The sequence below is a fragment of the Perognathus longimembris genome, chromosome 14 (assembly GCF_023159225.1).
Source record: "Perognathus longimembris pacificus isolate PPM17 chromosome 14, ASM2315922v1, whole genome shotgun sequence".
Classification (NCBI taxonomy): Eukaryota; Metazoa; Chordata; class Mammalia; order Rodentia; family Heteromyidae; genus Perognathus; species Perognathus longimembris.
The window spans coordinates 6,786,191-6,807,523 of record NC_063174.1 but is presented as its reverse complement, the minus strand read 5'-3'; the positions used below and the strand labels follow the sequence as shown (position 1 = coordinate 6,807,523).

At 42.8% G+C, this 21,333-nt stretch overlaps 1 protein-coding gene and 1 pseudogene across 9 annotated transcripts in view; both read left to right on the top strand.

Annotated features, from left to right (window-relative positions):
• The first annotated feature begins 3,225 nt into the window (after nt 1-3,225).
• The window catches only part of Hectd1 (HECT domain E3 ubiquitin protein ligase 1), an 89,354-nt gene continuing 71,246 nt past the window's right edge, over nt 3,226-21,333 (top strand). For all 9 annotated transcript variants that reach the window (XM_048362194.1, XM_048362193.1, XM_048362188.1 and 6 more), the window contains exons 1-4: nt 3,226-3,343; nt 4,539-4,703; nt 15,538-15,772; nt 20,921-21,148. In XM_048362194.1, coding sequence (XP_048218151.1) covers nt 4,564-4,703; nt 15,538-15,772; nt 20,921-21,148 — 603 coding nt within the window. In that variant the 5' untranslated portion in view covers nt 3,226-3,343; nt 4,539-4,563. The remainder of the gene's footprint in view (nt 3,344-4,538; nt 4,704-15,537; nt 15,773-20,920; nt 21,149-21,333) is intronic.
• On the top strand, nt 14,115-14,307 carry LOC125363726 (annotated as a pseudogene).

The following is a 21,333-nucleotide window of genomic DNA, read 5'->3' as shown; positions in this document are numbered from 1 at the left end:
CTAATGAAAACCATGGCCATGTAGGCTCAGCATCAATTTTAACGTGTCAGGGAAGGCCAAGTATACATGGGAATTCACTTAACTTTCCATTGTTTTTCTGTGAACCTAAAACTATTAAAAAAAGAAAGCCTGTTTTTATTTTTTAAATTTCATTTGTTGTTACTGTTTGAGACAGTCTTCCTATGTAGCCCAGATTGGTCTTGAACTCAAAATCCTCTTGCTACTTCCTCCCAAACAATGCTATTGCAGCATTAAAAAAATTTTTTTTAAAGCTTGACAGGTGAACCTAATATGCAGCTAAGGTTAAGAACTACTGGCCTAAAATCTTTGTATATATAATCTCCTAATTCTTATTATCAAATTAGGTAGTTGTTTGCTATATATGAGGAAACTGAGGTTTGGATGGGGTTAAATAACATATCCAGTGAGACAAAAACGAGGTTTCCAACACTGCTCTGTTGAGTCCCTTGTACATACTCTTTCTGTAATAACGGTGTAACGAGTCATATAATAACTGGTGTGAGGAGGTTGAAGTAAAATGTACTTGCCTCGTGAAGTATTAATTTCTCAGCCTTGGAAATATTACAGGCTGTAAAAGAAAAACACCTCAGGATGACAGAGAATACTTCATTGATTTTTTTTTTCTTTTCTAACATGATAGAAGATTGAGCAGGTATCTATTTACGGATGTAAAATAAAGACACTAGAATTGATATCCAGTCCATCTTCCCACTTGCTGAAAGCAGTTTTAGTGTTAAATCTTGTTTTGGTTCTATATTAAGCGGGGGGGGGGGGGGAAACAAACCCTCAGAAGTCAAGTGGCATGTTCAGGGTTGCAGCTCAAAAGGGGCAGGCTTTATGCTTCATAGCTCACTATAGCAAGCTAGATCCAATAACAACCGTGGTCTTCTACCCCTGGAAGAGATCATTGGAAATAGTCTCTGATAACCCTCTAGGTTCTAGTCAAATTTCATTTGCTACTACTCCAAAATGATAGACTACACTTCCACATCCTGAGCCTCTCAGAAGTTGAGTATAGTTATGGTTTCCAGCCCAAAGTTAAAGAAATGCCTATATTCTGTAATATATATATGTGTGTGTTTGTATGTATATACATATATACATATGTATATGTATTATACCTAACAAATTAATGTTTGATATATGTGATGTGTAATGCCACATACTTACATCAGAGAGAAGAAAACTGTAAGATTTACTTTAAATTAATTCATGGTACAAAGCAGTCTATCAAATAAGAGTTAAAATTTGTTAGCGTTTAAAACGCTTCCTTTTTCTGTCTTGTGAGTGGATCCAGGTGACTTCTATGCATGTTTGTGTATGGAAGATCCTTCGTGAGAGGGAGACCTAAGTCCCTTGCTTCCTTCCCCCTAAGAGGAACCTGCTGTAGATCTCTGTCTACATGGTCTCCCTAACAGCCGGCCAGCTCTGACACGACATCTGAGATGCAGCTCATACTTTGCTTGTGTTCACGGGTGTCTGTCTGTCTGTCTGCTGGTACTGGAGCTTTTCCACTCAAGGCTGATGCTCTTCTACTTGCGCCCTACCTCCACTTCAGGCTTTTTGGTGGTTAACTGAAGATTTGAGTCTCTTGGACTTTCCTGAACCGTGATCCTCAGATCTCATCCTCTTGAGTCCTGACTTTCAGAGAACCACCATCATGAGACACTTTTTTCTTCTTGTGGGAGTGGGGATCCAACCCAGGGCCTTGTGCATGCTAAGCAAGTAGCAAGTACTCTACCATTTGGCCCATGCCCCCCCCCCCCAGCCCTTTGTATTTAAAATGTTTGAGATAGGTCGGCCTTGAACCCCAGATTTTTCGGCCTCCACCTCCAGAGTAGCTGGGATTACAATAGGCATGGTGAAGCCTCTCTATGTTCAATCTCTAGAAACACACACACAGTAAGTATGTGATAATTACATGCCATAAGCACATATGTAGTATACGTGTTTAGAAAACATGTGAGAAGCCACAGTGTTATTCTGATAAGGTTTACTTAAAAGCACACTACAGCTAATAATCTTTTTGTTTTTGCCTGAGCTGTCCGGACACTGTCCCTGGTTTCTTTCTGCTCCAGGCTGGCTGAGGCAGAGCGCCACTTCCGGCCTTTGCTGTGTATGTGGTTCAGGGGGAATCGAACCTAGGGCTCCAGGCATGCCAGGCGAGCGCCCTACCGCTAAGCCACAAGCCCAGCCCAGGAGCTGGGGCTATTATTCATCTTAAAATGCCTCGCGGGACCGCCCGCGGGCAAGCAGGCGATAGGGTTCCAAATGTGGGGGGAAAAAGAGAGGGGGGGGAAGGGTTAGGGGAGGAAGTGGAAGTAGGCGTGGCCCTCAGCCCCAGGAAAGGGAGCAGCCCGTCCGCCCCCGGTGTGCCGGGGCCCGGCGAGCGCGCGCGCGCGGCCGGCCTCGAGCCTCCCACCTGTACAATGGCCGACGCTGAGGCCTGGCCGGTCCCAGACGCCAGCGGGGCTGCCGTGCTTCCCGGGGCCGCAGGGCGGCGCTGTTCCTCCCGCGCCGCCACTTCCGTGCGCGCGGAGGGGAAGCCGGGGGTGGGGGGGAGGGCGCCTCGGGGATGGGGGGCGGCTCGGGCGGGAGCACCGGAAGTGAGGGACCCCGAGCAAAACCAGCGGAACGTGCGAGCGCGAGGGGCGCGGGTGCCCGGGTGAGGGGGGGGGGGCGCGGCGCCAGGGCCGGGCCGAGAGCCGCCGGAGCCGTCGGCCGAGCCGAGCCGAGCGAGCGCGCGCGAGGCCGCGGGGGCCGGGGCGACGCGGCGACGCGCCGGGCCCGTCCGGCGCCCCCTCCCGGCTCGGCGCCCCAGCGCCGTGGGCCGCGCGTCTCCGCAGCGCCTCAGGTGGCCGCCGGCAGGGTCGCCGCCGGGAGCGCGGCCTCGCTCCGCCTCCGCCGCGCCGGGCCGCCCTCGGCCGACTCCCCGCCCGGCTCCCGACCGACCCTCCGCCCTTCCCCACCCCCCCCCCGCCCGGATCGCGATGGACGCGGCCTGCCCCCGCCGCCGCCGCCGGCAGCCCCGCGCGGGCCTCCGGACGAGCTGCAGGGCCTGAGGAGCCGCGTGCCGCGGACCCGACCTCCGCCGCCGGCCGCCGCCGCCGCCGCCGAGGGGGGGACCACCCCTCGCTCCCCGGGTCCCCGGGTCCCCGCCGGAGGAAGGGGAGGGACGAGACGCGGCTTTTCCTGTGCCGCCTGCCGGGCCCGACCTGCGCGGCCTGCGGCTTCCGGGGGAACTCGAGGGCCGCGGCCGGGCCTGGCTCTGCCCGCGGCCTGCTCGGAGCTGGACCGGAGCAGTTTGGGGAGCCGAGCCCGGGTAAGAGCCTGAGCCCCGGGGAGGCCGGGGCGCTCGGGGCCGTCGGAGGGGCCGGGCCTGGGGACCGGGCTCCGGGACGCCCGGCGGCGGGCGAGGAGCGCGACCCGGGCGCGAGGGAGGTCAGCCGGGCTGCTCGCTGCCTGCCATACCCCCCGCCCCCCCTCCCGGCTTGGCCCCTTTGTTCGTCTCCCAGGGCCTGGCCCGAGGCGGGCCGGGGGTGTCGGGGCCCCCCGTCGGGCTCCCCTTGCCCTCGAGCAAGGGTCCCCCCGCCGGGCGGGGGCCGGGGCCCGGGGACGTCCCGCCGGGCCTCCGAGTTCCGGGCGCCGCTCTCGGCGGCCGCTGCGACTCCAGAACTTCCCTCTCGGCCCGGCTCCCCCCGCACAGGTAGCTCGCTCGCTCGCTCGCTCCGCGGGGCTCGGAGCCGGCGCCCGCCGGGGCCGCCCGGGGCCGGGGCCGGGGCCGTGGGGTCGGCCCTGGGGGTCGCCGCCGCCGGGCGCCCCCCCCCCCTCCCCGCGCCCCGCCGCCCGGGTTCCCGCACCTGCCGCCGGCTAGGGCGAGACCCGAGCCGCCCTCCTCCCACCCCGTCCCCCCCTCCCCCGGAGAACGTGAGGGTCGGACGCGATCGTGCGAAACCCGAGGCCGAAGGAGAAACTCAGTGTGGAGGGGATTGGATGAAGAAGTGATGGATCCGAGGCCGACCCTGGTCGTCTAAATACCAGTTTCGGGCGCCGTGGAGAAGTTTCTTCCTCTGGAAGTGGGGTGGGGAGGGGTGAGGAGGGGAGACGACCGTACCCCAAACTTGGAGTGGGTGTTGCTTGCCTCTTTGGCACAGACACGAGTGATAGCGGTAGTGGGATCCAAAGCTTGTTGGGACTGTCTTCGACAAAGACAGCTCTGGTTTCTGGTTAAGCAGCGACCTAATCAGCTTACACTCCGGTGCTAAACTGGTTTTCGGTTTTTTTTTTTTTTTTTTTTTTTTTTTTTTACTGTCTCCACATTAAACCTGGTGAAGAAGGAGCGTTGAAAACTGCATTAAGCATTGTATTCAGTCCTACCTAGGATTTGAATCCCTAGGAGAACACCATGAACATTGGGTACTTGCACTTATAAAAGTAAAAAAAAAAAATCAAACTGAAACTGATTAGTTCTGGACGTCTGAAGAACTTTTTTTCCCTTTACTTTTTTAACTTTTAAGCGAAGAGGCTTTTAAAAAAAAAACCATGGCAGATGTGGATCCGGATACACTGCTGGAATGGCTGCAGATGGGACAGGGAGATGAAAGGGACATGCAACTAATAGCCCTTGAACAGCTATGCATGCTGCTTTTGATGTCCGACAACGTGGATCGTTGTTTTGAAACGTAAGTACATTCCTTCGTCTCTTCCTTGGGGGTTGCCGCAGTGACATCTGTTTCCAACCATGTGCCGACTTTAGTTTCTGTACGAACTTCTAGTGAATTTTAAAATAGCCTTTTAAAACTTTGCTGTAGTTTTGTTTTTCAGTTTCTTCTGAGAAATAAGAGGTGGTGGGTGAAGTACTACTACGCTTACACTAATACATATTTCTTGAATGAGTGGGAATAGAAATACCAAGATTAACTCATATATCAGTTGAATCATTCTTAAACTATATTATAAATTGGGAATGATGTTTATTATTTTTAAGCTTTTTGATGCTGGTTCTGGGGCTTGAACTCAGAGGCCGCTGTCCCTGAGCACCTTTTTTGCTCAAGGCAAATTTTCTACCATTTGAGCCACAGTTCCACGGCTGGCTTTTTGGTGGCTACTTGGAGATCAGAGTGTCAGACTTTTCTGGGATGGCTTTGAACCCCAGTCCTCATATCTCAGCCTCCTGAGTACCTAGGATTACAGACATGAGCCATAGATGCTCAAGTGCCCAACTTATATTTAATGATGACTAGAGAATTAGAGAAATGATGGTGAGCATACCTTTTGAACAGTTCATTTCGTCACTAGTGTTAAGTCATATGATACTGTACTTTTGTTAAACATACCATGGAATTGTTAATTTCATTTGAGGAAGATAGAAATTGGATGTTACATATGTAGCATACTTTTCTGAAATAATAGAAACATCTTGAATTTTGGAGAATTTAAACAGTTTTATTCAGAGATTATTTGAATAGAGAATGTGTGCAAAAACGTAAACGAGCATTCATTTTGGTCCAGTAAGATTAATCTTTTTCTTGAGTGTTATACATGCATGTTAGGTTTTCGTTGTTCATAGCTTTAATTTCCAGTAATAACTAATTATTCTCTGGGTTGTTTTGGGAGGACCATCCTGGGGTTTGAACTCAGGGCTTTGTGCTGACTAGGCAGGCACTCTACCCATCTAAGCCTGGACCTCAGCCTAATAATAAGTAATTGAAAACTCTGTTCCTGTATTTGTTTTAATACCATTTTCAGATAACTAATGAAAAATATTTGAGCTATTAAAGTTTGCTATACTTAACCTTAACATCTTTGAGGTGGGAATTTAAAAAACTGTATTAGTTGTTAAATTGTTACAATTTTTTTTTGCCAGTCCTGGGGCTTGGACTCAGGGCCTGAGCACTCTTCCTGGCTTATACCACTTGAGCCACAATACCACTTCTGGCTTTTTTTTTTTTTTGCCAGTCCTGGGGCTTGGACTCAGGGGCTGAGCACTGTCCCTGGCTTCTTCTTGCTCAAGGCTAGCACTCTGCCACTTGAGCCACAGCGCCACTTCTGGCCATTTTCTGTGTATGTGGTGCTGGGGAATCGAACCCAGGGCCTCATGTATACAAGGCAAGCACTCTTGCCACTAGGCCATATCCCAGCCCCACTTCTGGCTTTTTTATGTTGTGCTGAGGAATTGAACCCAGGGCGTCATGCATGCTAGGCAAGCTCTCCACTGCTAAGCCATATTCCTAGCCTGGCACGGTGTTTTAAATTTTCTAGTTGTTTTCTCCTTATATTTTTCTTTGTTTCTTTCCTTGTTTATCTCTCTCTCTCTCTCTCTCTCTCTCTCTCTCTGTTTCTGTCTCTGTCTCTCTGTCTGTCTCTGTTTGTCTCTCTCTGATTTTTTTCTTTTTGTGCTAGTTCTGGGGCTTGAATTCAAGGCCTGGGAGCTATCCTTGAGCTATTTTGCTCAAGGCCTGTAGAGCTCTACTACTTGAGCCATAGTTCACAGTTCCACATAAGGTTTTTTGGTGAGTAATTGGAGATGATAAGAGTCTCACAGACTTTCTTGCCTGCACTGACTTTCTTGCCCACACTAGCTTTGAACTGTGAACCTCAAATCTTAGTCTCCCGAGGAGCCAGGATTACAAGCATGAGCTGCTTGCTTCCACTTTCTTTTTTGATTTGAAAAAATTGTTTGAATATTGTTAGAAGTTTATTTTGATAAAAATTCCTGTAAACTGTTTCCAAATCAGTGATTGTAATATGTGTTATCAGCTGACTCTTGAATACATAATAGTTTAGCCCCTCAGTTGACACCTGTTTTAGCAAGACTTATAGAAAAGTACAGTGGAGTTTAGAGTATTCATATCTTTCATTAGTAGGTTCATCAATAACCTTTTGGCATTTAGAAAAGTTATTCTTGGCCTTAGGAATGTAGCTTAGTGGTAGAATGCTTGCCTTCTAGTGTGAGGTCCTAGATTTGATCCCTAGGGCCATAGAGGGGAAGAAGTTATACTTGCCAGTCAGATCAACTGTCATGCCCTCTCTTCTGTTTAGTACTCACATGTAAGAGAGTAATGGCTTTTTGTTGGTGGTGATAGTGACTAGGGTTTAAGAGTTTTGTGCTTGCGGGGCTGGCAATATGGCCTACTAGTAAAGTGCTCGCCTCGTATACATGAAGCTCTGGGTTCAATTCCTTTGCACCACATATATAGAAAAAGCCAGAAGTGGTGCTGTGGCTCAAGTGGTAGAGTGCTAGCCTTGAGCAAAAAGAAGTGAGGGACATTGCTCAAGCCCCTAAGTTCAAGCTCCGGGACTGGCAAAAAAAATAAAATAAAATAAACCACGAACAAAACAGAAGTTTTGTGCTTGCTAGGCCTAGACTTTAACATTTGAGCCACTACACTAACTGCTTGATTTTTTTTTTTCTTTTGCCAGTCCTGGGGCTTGAACTCAGGGCCTGAGCAGTGTCCTTGGCTTCTTTTTGCTCAAGGCTAGCACTACCACTCGAGTTAATCGGCGATACGAGTCTAATGGACTTTCCTGCCTGGGCTGGCTCTCCAGTTCTCAGATCTCAGCTTCCTCAGTAGCCTGGATTATAGCCATGAGCCACTGGCGCCTGGCTACTTTAGTAAAGGAAGTACTTCACTTACATATTATTAAAAAATAATAGCTAATATATCTTAAATTTTTTCCAAAGTTTTTCCATGTTGTGAGCTTTCTTAAATCTTACCCCAAGATCAGATGATGTCTAGAGAAGGCATGTGGTAATTGTAGTACAGATAATTAAAAGGCAAAAGATTTAAAAGTAATATTAATACAGAAAATACTGCCATTTTCAGGGAAATTCTTTTAGGAGCTTCATCAAACCTAGTTCTGTTTTTGTTCTTTTAAGATACTTGTACTTTTTTCAGGGAAAGTTTACAAATATGTTATTGTAGATAGCATCCTAGAAAACAGTATCTAGATTTAAAGTTTCTTTATAATCTTATTTATGTGGCTGAGTAGATTGCCAAGTTAGTTCTATACTGACTAGAGTGCAGTTGTCCCTCACTGTTTTGTGGTTCACTTATTGCAGCTTTCCTGTATTGCAGGTTAAAAAAAAAACCATATTAAATAGTAATCCGTTATGCATCAAAAGAGCTATGTAGACCCCCCTCCTGCCTGCAATCGGTGAAAATCCAAGAAGTAGAAATGAGTAAACTGCAATATAGCGAGGCAAGACTATATAACGCCTCAACTTCCTGGATATCACTGTAATCCTGAAGTTTCCTTATTAAGTTACTTTGGGTAACTTAATAGCACATAGAAATTTCTCTATCATGTGGGCTGGGGATATGGCCTAGTGGCAAGAATGCTTGCCTCGTATACATGAGGCCCTGGGTTCAATTCCCCAGCACCACATATACAGAAAATGGCCAGAAGTGACGCTGTGGCTCAAGTGGCAGAGTGCTAGCCTTGAGCAAAAGGAAGCCAGGGACAGTGCTCAGGCCCTGAGTCCAAGCCCCAGGACTGGCCAAAAAAAAAAAAAAAAAAGAAATTTCTATCATGTAAAGAGTAAATCTTTTTACAAGTTTGAAAAATTGTATATAAAACTTTGTGTAATTTTGGCATTATTCAGGGAAGGCTATGATGGTTCTTAGTTTCCTGAGTAGTCAGGATTATAGGTGTGAGCCACCAGTGTGTAGAACATGGGTTGCTTTTTTTTTTTTAAAAGCACTGGTGGCATACCTGTAATCTTAGCTACTCAGATGGCTGAGATCTGAGGATTCCAGTTTGAATCCAGTTGAAGCAGAAAAGTTTTATCCCAATTAACCTGAAAAATCCAGAAATGGAACTGTGGCTCAAGTGGTAGAAGGCTAGCCTGGAGTGAAAAAGCTCAGGGATAGGGCCCAAGCCTAGAGTTCAAGTCCCAGGACTGTCAAAAACAAACAACTGTGTTAGGATCTTACAAATTCCACCCAGGTTCACCTTGTATTGGTCCTTCTGTCTTTCTTTCCTTAGAAACTGGTATTCCCAGGCCGTAGGTTAACTATTGTATGTTGAATACCATTTGTAAATACATTTTTCTATCTCTGTATATTGAGTATCATGAATTCACCAAAGTATTTCCACTTTTCACCTTGCTCATACACTGATACCATGCCAGAAGGAACACCCTCCTCTCTCTGGACACTTTCCTTAACACAAGTGCCAGATGTGTATGCCTCTGGTTGTTTTGGTAGACTAAACAAGATTTTGAAGTTAGCTCAGAATAGTGCTATAAAAAAGGATGTGGAGAGAAGTGGGAAGATTTAGGATATATTTTAGAGAGCTTAATTGATGGGACTTGTCTGATTGGATGTGAAATGTTAAGAAAATAGGGAGAGAAACCAAGAATGATTCTTAGGTTTTTAAGGCTTTCTGCATGTTGACATTTACTATAATGAAAAATTAGAGGATGGAGCACAGATCCATTTTGTTGGGAAGATACTTATTTTTAGGGTTGTTGTAATTTTAAATGGAAATAACAATGATAAGTTAGACTTTGGTTGAGATAATACTTTGGAATTCTGTGTTGTGTAGATGAGATTTATACTGATCATGTCTAAAAGGAATAGATGAGATAAGTGAAATAATACAGGAGAGTTGAAAAAGAAATCTAGGAGTGACGCTAGAGGGGGAAAAATCAGGGGAGTCAAGAGAAAATTATAGAAAAATTACACAATACTATTTTTAGACAGTGGAAGAAAATGACAGTTTTTATTTGTAGCATTGTGCTCATTTAAAATTGACAACTACAGTCAGGTACCAGTGGCTCATGCCTGTAATCCTGAGATCTGAAGTTCAAGGTCAGTCTGGGTAGGAAAGTCCATGAGACACTTTTTTCTTTTTTTGTGTGTGTGTTTTCTTTTGCCAGCCCTGGGCCTTGAACTCAGGGCCTGGGCACTGTCCTTGGCTTCTTTTTGTTATTTATTTATTTATTTTTTGGCCAGTCCTGGGCCTTGGACTCAGGGCCTGAGCACTGTCCCTGGCTTCTTCCCGCTCAAGGCTAGCACTCTGCCACTTGAGCCACAGCGCCGCTTCTGGCCGTTTCCTGTATATGTGGTGCTGGGGAATCGAACCTAGGGCCTCGTGTATCCGAGGCAGGCACTCTTGCCACTAGGCTATATCCCCAGCCCCTCCTTGGCTTCTTTTTGCTGAAGGCTAGCACTCTGCCACTTGAGTCACAGTGCCGCTTCTGGCCATTTTCTGTATATGTGGTGCTGGGGACTCAAACCTAGGACTTCATGTATACGAGACAAGCACTCTTGCCACTAGGCCATATTCCCAGCCCCATGATACTTTTATATTCAGTTATTCACAGAAAAAGAAAAAGCCTGGGCTGGGATGTAGCTCAGTGGCAAAGCGCTTGCCTAGCAAGTGCAACATCCTGGGTTCGATCCCCAGTACCAAAAAGAGAAAAGACAAGAAAGGAAGGAAGGAGGGAGGGAGGGAGGGAGGGAGTGAGAGAGGGAGGGAGGGAAGGGCTAGAAGTGGCTCTATAGCTAACGTGGTAGAGTGCTCTAGCCTTGAGCACAAAGAGGCTCAGAGACAGTACCCAAGCCCAGAGTTCAAGCCCCAGGATGGCAAAAAAAAGTTGAATTTAAAGACTAGGTTGAATTTATTTGTTAATACAGGTCAAGTTTATTTATTTATTCTTTTGGCCAGTCCTAGGCCGTGAACTCAGGGCCTGAGCACTGTCCCTGGCTTCTTTTTTGCTCAAGGCTAGCACTCTGCCACTTGAGCCACAGTGCCACTTCTGGCCATTTTCTGTGTATGTGGTGCTGAGGAATCGAACCCAGGGCCTCATGTATACGAGGCAAGCACTCTTGCCACTAGGCCATATTCCCAGCCCCTACAGGTCAAGTTTAACATTTGACACATTTATATTACAACAACTTTATTAAAGTAGAAAATTCAGTGTATTGATTAGGCAATTACACTTACTAATTTTAAATGTAATATGAACTTATAAAAACAGGTTCTGTTGGGGTGGTCACCTGCAGGACTGGGGAAGGCTAAGAAAAAGGGTGAATGGGAATGAATGTGGATGATGTAGTTTATTTGCATGAATGATAATAGAACAATGAAACCTGTTAAAGTTATTTTAAGGAGGGGAGAGGGTGATATAAAAATGATAGAGGGGGTTAGGTTGCTGGCTTTACCTGTATACATTTATGGAAATGTCACAATGAAACCTCCTTTAGACAGTTAATGTATGCTAGTTTTTTTTTTTTAAAGTATGAACTTTGAAGTAATAGAACTATAGTTGTTTTAGATACTCTGTGCTTTTTAGGAGCCATTAGTTAATACTGGCATGTACATTCCTATTAAAAATTAGTGTTTTGGCATGTATCTGAATATACTCAAAATATTTTCTCAGTGTTAAAAAGGTAACTCAAGAGCTAGAAAAAGCATTTTTTTCTTGTTAATAGCCCGAAGTAAAACAGCGATTTCATATTTCAATCGTTTGTGAAGGTGGGCACTGATGCCTCATGCCTGTAATCCTAGTTACTCAGGAAGCTAGATCTGAGGATTGTGGATTGAAGTCAGCCCAGGCAGGAAAATCCAAGACACTCCTATCCCCAATTAACCACCACAAAGCTGGATGTTGAGCTGTGGCTTAAGTGGTAGAGTACTCTAGCCTTGAGTGAAAAAAAGGTCAGTGATAGTACCTAGTACTGAGTTCAAACCCCAGGGCCAACATTACCCCCTCCCCCCCCACATTCATTAAGTGGGCTTTCATTATACCTTTAGTATGTAAACCATTTAAATTTTTTCTCTTAAAATTAATCACGACTAAATTGGAAACTAATATATGTATATATAATTTTGTCCTGTCCTGGGGCATGAACTCAGGGCCTGGGCGCTGTCCCTGAGCTTTTTAAAGCTCAAGGTTAGCACTCTACCACTTGAACCCTGTACAGCTCCATTTCTGGCTTTTGGTGGTTAATCGGAGATATAGAAAACAGCCATAAGTGGCGCTGTGGCTCAAGGGGCAGAGTGCTAGCCTTGAGCAAAAAGAAGCCAGGGACAGTGCTCAGGCCCTGAGTCCAAGTCTCAGGACTGGAAAAAAAAAAAAAGAATCTTAAAGACTTTTCTTTCTGGGCTGGCTTCTGTCTGTGATCCTTGGATCTCAGCTTCCTGAGTAGCTAGGATTATATGTGTGAACCATTGGTGCCTGGCTACAAATGTTTTTCTAGTTGGAAACGCTCTGCCTCTTCCCACCACTCTCAATGCTAAGAATCAAACCCAGGCGCCTTGCTTATGGTAATTAAGCATTCTACCACAGACTGTTGAGCCTGTACCTTCACATGTGTTTGTTTGAAACGGATTCTTTAATTATGTTTGTTGAGATTCTTCATTTTTCTGGAGGATACAGCAGGAGGCACCGTTGTTCCCCAAATTAATAAAAACTTATTTCCGTAGGAAATGCATAACATTTATAATAAATATTTCTCTTAAATCCTATTTCTTGATACTCAGTTTTGGTAATTTATAAAAATGAGCACATTTTTATTTTTAATATAATCATAGTAAATTTAGTCTTGTCATTTGATGTGAGGACTATTAATATCAGCCTCCCCCCCCCCCCCCGGGGGGCTTTAGTCCTGTCTCTGAGCTTCTTTCTGGTAAGACTAGAGCTCTACCACTTGAGCCACAGCTCTCCTTTTTTTTTTTTTTTTTTTTTTTTTTTTTTGTGTGTGTGTGTGTGGTCTGAAGCCAGCTCAGGCAGAAATATCCTTGAGATTTTATCTCTAACCACCAAAAAAGATAAAAAATGGAGCTATAGTTCAGGTAGTAGAATGCTAGTTCTGATTGAAAAACTCAGGCCAAACCAGGAGTCCATGGCTCATACTGTGATTCTAGCTACTCAAGAGGCTGAGATCTGAAGATCTCAGCTTGAACTCTTATCCCCAATTCAGTACCAGAAAAGCCAGACATGAAGCTGTGTCTCAAGTGGTAGAGCAGTAGCCTTGAGCAAAAAAGCTCAGGAACAGTGCCCAGGCGCTGAGTTCAAGCCCCTGGACTGTCACACAAAAGAAAAAGCCAAATGACAACTTGAGGCCCTGAGTCCAAGCCCCAGTAACAGCACCCCCATGCCAAAGAAAATAACCCAGAAAACAAATATTATACACAAAATGTGTTCACAGTCTCTTCTATACTATTTCATAGACTCTACTGCATAGGTAGGGATCAACAGTGCTTAAATATTCTTGACATTCTAGGCAGCATTATGATCTTCCTTGAGAACTATTGGTTGAGCTACTGTAACCTGTTCTCAAAGCATTGTTTTTAGGTGTCAGTCCTGGGTCTTGAGCTCAGGGCTTACATGTTTTCCCTAAACCTGTTTTGCTCAAGGCTAGCACTTTACCATTTGAGCCACAGGTCCACTTCTAGCTTTTTTTTTTGGTAGTTGAATGGAGATAAGCTTCTCACAGTTTCCTGCTTGGGCTGGCTTTGAACTGTTAACTTTGTTAGATCTTAGCCTCCTGAGTAACAAGTATTAAAAGGCTTGAGCACAGCTACATATTTTATTTTTTCTTTTCTTTGTTAATCGTGGGACTTGAACTTGAGGCCTGGGCACTGTCTCTTAGCTCTTTCATTCTCAAGGCTAGTACTCTCCCACTTTGAGCCACAGCTTCACTTCTGGTTTCCTAGTGGTTATTTGGAGATAAGAATCTTGCCCAGGCTGGCTTTGAACTATGATCCTCAGATCTCAGCCTCCTGTGTAGATAGGATTACAGTCGTGAGCCTCCAGCACCTGGCACCTTTTAAAATTGTTGACAGCATTGTTATAAGTGACTATTCTGTCTAGGGACTGTAGATATAAATCAATATCAAGGGGTAGCAAGTTTGAATCCCTTAGTACCAGCCCCAGTACCATGAAAAACCAAAACCAAACCCAAAACAAAATAATAACTTGAAAAATATGTGTTGGCAGAGATTGCCAGAGTTTCTGCCTAATAAAAACCACCTGTATTTAATCATTGAGTGAAGTTGTCTAAAATCTTTGATAATGTTCCTGCTGCTGGACCCCTTGAGTTTAAACAGGAAAGCGTATATTATTGAAGAATAAAGCTAGGAAGGCTGTACTATTGAAGATCATTTCTGTACAGTGTTGCTAGGAGAGCTTCTCCGAACATGTAGAGTACAGGAAGACATGAAGACATTTGGCATTCTCTCCTGAGTCTGAAACCATTTTGTGTTGGGGCTTTGTTTTATTGCCAATTGATGATTATTTTCCCTTGGGAGGGTCAGAGAGAAAGAACAGTCTAATATTAAAAAGGATAATAATAATATTAGTGAAAAAATAGATTTAGAGATACTTGACATATGCTTTTTAAAGGTTGCTAAAGGTTTGAGTGGTGCTCACTTGTACACACTTAAAATTGGAGGAAAAAATAGGCCTAAATGTTGAGCAGTATTGTATTACTTTGTATTACTCTGTAGCTATAGCATGGTCTATGAGGAAATGGCAAAAGAATAGTATATTTAATGTAAATACATTACATTGCTGTTAAATGTAAGTTGTGATCTTTTGTATTTTATATGTTGATAAAATGTAGGGAGTCTTACTGATACCTGGCAGATTTTGCTTTTGATAAAATTACCTCGCACAGGTATAAATGATGGGCATTGATTATTCAAAGGAGAGAAAGGGAGCTAAGTTACATTTGTATTGGGCCAAGCACTGGGCTAAGTGTTTAATGTATATGATTTAATCATATTAAAGTAGGTATTGTTTACATATTGTCTTTGCTATACAAATGAGGAAACAGGTTTGGAAAGATCTCATAGATGCTATTCTCTGCTTTATCTTGGTCTTAAACACCTTAAACCAGTGCTTGTTCCTGTAAAATTTGAATTGAACAGTGTATTTGGCCTTCAAGGACTCTTGTAAGTAAGGAAAGAGGTTAATAAATTGAAACTGTGTGTATTACTTGCATAAAGCTTAGGTATGTGGAAGAACCATTTCACTGTTTGTTGACATTCAGGCACGTTTTATAGAGTAGTTGGTATTTAAGCCAAGTATTGACTAAAATAATTTTTTTGAACCTAGTTTCAAGTAAATGTTGCTACTTTTTTGTGTGTGTGTTACTGAGGTTTGAACATGGTCTTTAGCTTGCTAGAAAGGAGCGCTACCACTTGAGCCTCCCAGCCTAGTGCCGCTACTTAAAACTGTTTCCAGCTTGGTATTTTCAGCCGTGAAATTTATATGTATTATAGTGGAAGTGAAAACAATATAAAAATATTGTGTAAAAACATTTAGGTAGGGGAGAGGGGAGGGGGGAATGAGGGAGGAGGTAACAAACAGTACAAGAAATGTATCCAATGCCTAACGTATGAAACTGTAACCTCTCTGTACATCAGTTTGATAATAAAAATTAAAAAAAAATTCAGGTAGAATATTGAGTGAGTTAAATGTTAGAAAGCTTTTTTATGATATTTATTTTGTTACTATTTTGTCTAGTAATGCTAGCTACACTATGATTTCTTTCACTACAGATGTCCTCCTCGCACTTTCTTACCAGCCCTCTGCAAAATTTTTCTTGATGAAAGTGCTCCAGACAATGTGTTAGAGGTGACAGCTCGAGCCATAACATACTACCTGGATGTATCTGCAGAATGTACCCGAAGGATTGTTGGGGTAGATGGAGCTATAAAAGCACTTTGTAATCGTTTGGTTGTGGTTGAACTTAACAACAGGACTAGCAGAGACTTAGCAGAACAATGTGTAAAAGTGAGTATTATTATTACCATGCAAAAAAAAAACACCTACTTGGATCATATTTGTCCTCATTCGCTGTAAAAGTATTATTTATTGGTCCATCTGAAAATCATTTAGAGAATGAAAAGTTTATTGTACTAAAACAGAATTCTTCCTGCTAACTTTATTAAGAATAATTGTGAACAATTGAGATCGCAAGCCTTTTGATATCACAGAAGGTCCCATAGGGCTAAGGAAAAAAAATTTTATCTGTGAAAATTTACATGTTACTGATAAGGTCTTTGGTGCTACTGGTAATCATTAACACTTGAGATAGCTTATCCATGTTTTTGCCAAGGTTATTTTGTCTGATACTAGTAAGAGTCCTTAAGAACTAAAACTAGCCACCCCACTGCCAGGCATTATTAGTCCCTGTGACCACTGTACATTTTTATAGATTTAAAAAATTTTATAGATTTTTAAAATAATCAGATATATTGAAGTTAAATATAAACTTGTATACAGGTAGCAAATTGCAGAGCCAAAATTTGAAAATAAGGATGTCTGATTCCAGGGCCTGTGATTTAACTATTATTCTATTACTGTCTTTTAGAGTGAGACTAAGTATAATTTTATTTAACTCTAAAAGAATTGATCTTGGTTGATTTATTGGCATTATGTGGTAAGTACATTTAGGTGGTTTTATTTGGGGGCAAAGTCTCACTGTGTTGGACAGGTTGTTCGCAAACCAACTTCTGGGCTCAAAGGATTGTTCTTCCTCAGCTTCCTGTGGGTGTTGGGACTCCCGGCTTTTGACTGTGATTCTATTTCTTTGATTTATGAGTCTCACTTAAAAAAAAAATCTTAGATCAAAAGATTTCACACTTTTATCCTCACTATCCCTTTTTAAAAATTGTTTTTGTAAAGATGATGTGCTGAGGGGTTACAGTTACATAAGTCAGATATAGTACATTTTTTGGGGGGACAGTGCTCAGTACCCTTTTGTACGTCTTCAAAGAGCATCTCCAAAGTATATAAGGTAGCATATGCTTGCTATATTATATACTAAAACGGAGAAGTTCAGATGTTTATTAATTTATCTCAAACTCATTACATGGTAACCTACACTTTAATGAAAAATGGCTTTACAAAACCAAAAGAAAACTAGTTAGAAACTGTCCTTGTACATTTTTGGAAATCTTTAAAATCTTCTGGCCGAATAAAAAGATGTCTGACTACTCACATCTGCTTCTGTGGTTTACTGTGGTACAATATCATATTTCATGAAAGACAAATATCATTATAGTGTGAAATAAGTTTAACTTCATGGCTCCTTAAAAAATGCTTTGGGGACCTGAGGTTCCTGGACTATATGATTTGAGAACTTGGTGTCTATATGACCTTAGATTTGTACCTGTGTGTCCACAGCCTCTGAGAAAAATGATACCTATTTTTTTTTCATTAGGACCTTCCCTGTTCTCTTTATTTATGTTTCTTCTGGGATTTTACTTCATTGCTTACCCACTGTATTTTCAAATTCTTTATTTTCAACATAAACATACAGTACTTGAGCCATCTCTTTTTGTGCTATCTGGCATTTAACTTTCTTCTTTCTTTTTTTTTGTGTGGGGGGGTAACTATTGGAGTTTGAACTCAGGGCCTTACCTTTGATAAGCAAGGGCTTTACCACTTGAGCCATGCCTCCAGCTGCCAGTTGTTGTAATTTTTTTTAATACAATTTTATTGTTATTAAGGTGTTGTACAGAGGGGATTACCATTTCATCAGTCAGGTAATAAGTACATTTCTTTTTTTTTTTTTTCTTTTGCCAGTCCTGGGCCTTGGACTCAGGGCCTGAGCACTGTCCCTGGCTTTTTGCTCAAGGCTAGCACTCTGCCACTTGAGTCACAGTGCCACTTCTGGCCATTTTCTGTATATGTGGTGCTGGGGAATCGAACTCAGGGCTTCAAGTATACGAGGCAAGCGCTGTTGCCACTAGGCCATATTCCCAGCCCAAGTACATTTCTTTTTTGGACAGTGTCACCTCTTCCTTCGCTTTCACCTAGCTCTCCCTTCCTGTCCTTGCCCACAAGTTGCATAGCTCATTTTCCACATAGTGTATGCTGAAAACCATGACTGCATTTGTTTATCCTTCCTCCCTCTTTCCCTCCCTTTCTGTGCTCCCTCTTTGTCTCTAAAAGGACAAAAAACAAAAAAGAAGGAATACCAAAAGCAAAAACAAACACCAATCCACCATTGTTTAATTTCTATGATTTATTTGGTTTTACATTATTGGGGAATCAGATCCATATTTTTTTTTTTTTTGTCAGTTCTGGGGCTTGGACTCAGGGCCTGAGCACTGTCCCTGGCTTCTTTTTGCTCAAGGCTAGCACTCTGCCACTTGAGCCACAGCGCCCCTTCTGGCCATTTTCTGTATATGTGGTGCTGGGGAATCGAACCCAGGGCCTCATGTATATGAGGCAGGCACTCTTGCCACTAGGCCATATCCCCAGCCCTAGATCCATATTTTTATTTTATTTTATTTTTTGGTCGTGGTGCTTGAACTCTGGGCCTAGGCACTGTCCCTGAGCTCTTCAGCTCAAGGCTAGTGCTCTACCAGTTGAGCCACAGCACCACTTCCATGCCCACCAAATTCTAAGAGCAAAGATACTTAGAGCTATCACTGTTTTTGAATGCTCTACCACTTGAGCTGCAGTGCCACTTGGGGATAAAGAATCCTATGGCCTTTCTTGCCTGGGCTGGCTTTGAATTATGATCCTTAGATCTCTGCCTCCTAAGAAGCTAGGATTACAGGTGTGAGCCACTGATGCCTGGCTGTAGTTGTCTATTTTAAATGAGTACTTGGCACAACCTATATTTAAAATAGTATGATTAATACTTAGGTTTACCTTAACTTGGCAGTTTTATTAACATTTTTTCTTCCTCCTCTCCTTTTCCCTTTTCCTGCCTACTTTTTCTCTTTTCTCTTCTTGCTTTTTTTTGTGCCAGTCCTGGGGCTTGAACTCAGGGCCTGAGCACTGTCCCTGGCTTCTTTTTGCTCAAAGCTAGCACTCTACCTCTTGATCTACAGTGCCACTTCCTGCTTTTTATATATATGTGGTGCTAAGGAATTGAACCCAGGGTTTCATGTATACGAGGCAAGCACTCTACCACTAGGCCATTTTTCCAGCCCCATCAGTATGTTTTTTTATGGTTTTCAAAGAATTCAAGGAAGCTGGGTGTTGGTGGCTCACACCTGTTCTCCTAGCTACTCAGGAGGTTGAGATATGAGAATTATGATTCAAAACCAACCCAGCAGGAAAATGTGTGAGATTCTTATCTCGTATTAACCCCAAAAAAACTGGAAGTAGAGTTGTGGCTCACGTGATCTCTAGCCTTAAGCAAAAAATACTGAGGGACAGTACTCAGGCCCTGAGTTCAAGCACTAGGACCTTCCCTCCAAACACAAAATTCAGAGACCAGGTATGTTGACCTACACAGAGGAAGGATGATCATTGTGGTTATCCTGGACAAAAATGCAAGACCCCATCTAAAAACAACCCTGAGTGAAAATGGCTATGGCATGATTCAAGAGGTAGAGCTTTGAGGCCCTGTTCAAACTCTTAATACCCTCCTCCCCAAAAAATCCAGTTTGCACATTGCATATTGTTACTTTCATTAGTATCTAATGAAGAATAGTCCTACTGTTTTTCTTCTGTGACACTTTTTTTTTTTAACAGAGTTTAGGCAGTTTGTCTTATTTAATGTCCTACATTTTAGATTTGCTTGACTCTGTATATTATAGAATTGGTTTAAAAACTCTTATTTGCACAGTGCCATGTTGATTTGGGGGTGATGTTGCATAGTTCACATTGCATCATAACAGAAGGCATATTGTGTCATGTTGTTCTGTTATTTTTTTCCCACTTTAAAAAAAAACACACACAAAAAAGCCAAAGCCTCTTCTTTAGCTGTGTATTTTAATTTCAGCTGTTTTCCTATTCATAGCCACCCTTAATACTCTTAATACTATAAGTAGTGTTTAGAGATTTAGCCTGAATCCCTGTTAGCCCACTAAAATCAGGTTTGTGCTTTCTTAACTTACTTAAAACTGTGGGGTACTCAGGCACTAGTGCTTCACATCTATAATCCTAGCTATTCAGGAGGTTGAGATCTGAGGATTATGGTTCAAAGCCAGCCTGAGCATGAAAGTTCATGGGACTCTTTATCTTTAATTAACTAGCAAAAAGCTGGAAGTAGAAGTGTTGATCAAGTGGTAAAAAACCAACCTTGAGTGAAAAAATATCTAAGGAATAGAGCCCAACCTAAGGAGTAAGTTGAGGCTTGTTCATTTCTTTTTTTAAGATTTTTTTTATTAGCGTACATTTGTTATATTAAGGGTATTTCATTATGTTATTTACATACATAAAATGTACTCCTACCATTAACCACTCCCTCTCTGTCACCCCCCCTCATGATCCCTCCCCTCTTAAAACAATTTCAATAGGTTTTATTGTTCTTTTGTTATATATCACCCATATTTATCCTCATTCACCCTCTTCCTTAGCCCTTTCAACTCCTGCTGGTAATTCCCCAGCAGAGCATATTTTTCTTTGAAAGTTCATATTCAGTTTAAGACAAATTAATAATAATAAATGTAATTGCTTTATACTTTGAATTTCCTAAATTAATATAGTCAATGTTAAATAATTATGTGAGGTGTTAAACCTGACACTTCATTTGTTTGTTAGGGAATTTCTTACTATCATATTCAAATGGACCCTTGTGTTGACATAATTCATCTTGGTTTTTAAAATTCAGTTTGCTGTTATTTGATCAGTACTTGACTACCTTTTATGAGGAAGCCATAGAAAGAGAGTAGTGTGTGTGTGTGTGTGTGTGAGTGCGCGCGCCTGTGTTTGCCTGTTTGGAGCTTGAGTTCAGAGCCCAGGCACTGTCCCTGAGCTTCTTTTGCTCAAGGCTAGCACTCTACCACTTGAGCCATAGTACCACTTCCAGCCTTTTCTGTTTATGTGGTACTGAGAATTGAACCCAGGGCTTTACTCATGCTAGGCAAGCACTCTACCACTAAGCTACATTCCCAGGCCTACATTATGTTTTCTATTAATCTAATAAAATTAAAATTAGATATATTCTTCTGTTACTTTGTTTTACTGTTGCAGGTGTTGGAACTGATATGCACCCGTGAGTCTGGAGCAGTTTTTGAGGCTGGTGGTTTGAATTGTGTGCTTACCTTCATTCGTGACAGCGGACACCTCGTTCACAAAGATACCTTACACTCTGCAATGGCTGTGGTATCAAGACTCTGTGGCAAAATGGAACCTCAAGATTCTTCTTTAGAAATTTGTGTAGAATCTCTGTCTAGTTTACTAAAACATGAAGATCATCAGGTAAATAAGTTGCTTCTGTTTATTTGCAGTTTTCAGAGATGATTTTTATAATGCTCTTTATTTGGAACTATATAATTTGAAATTTTTACTTGTTGAGGTATAAGTATCTATAAAAATTGCCATTCTCTTATTAGCAATAGTTAAAAAAATATTTTATGCAAGCTCTGGTAGCCTTGCGCAAGTGG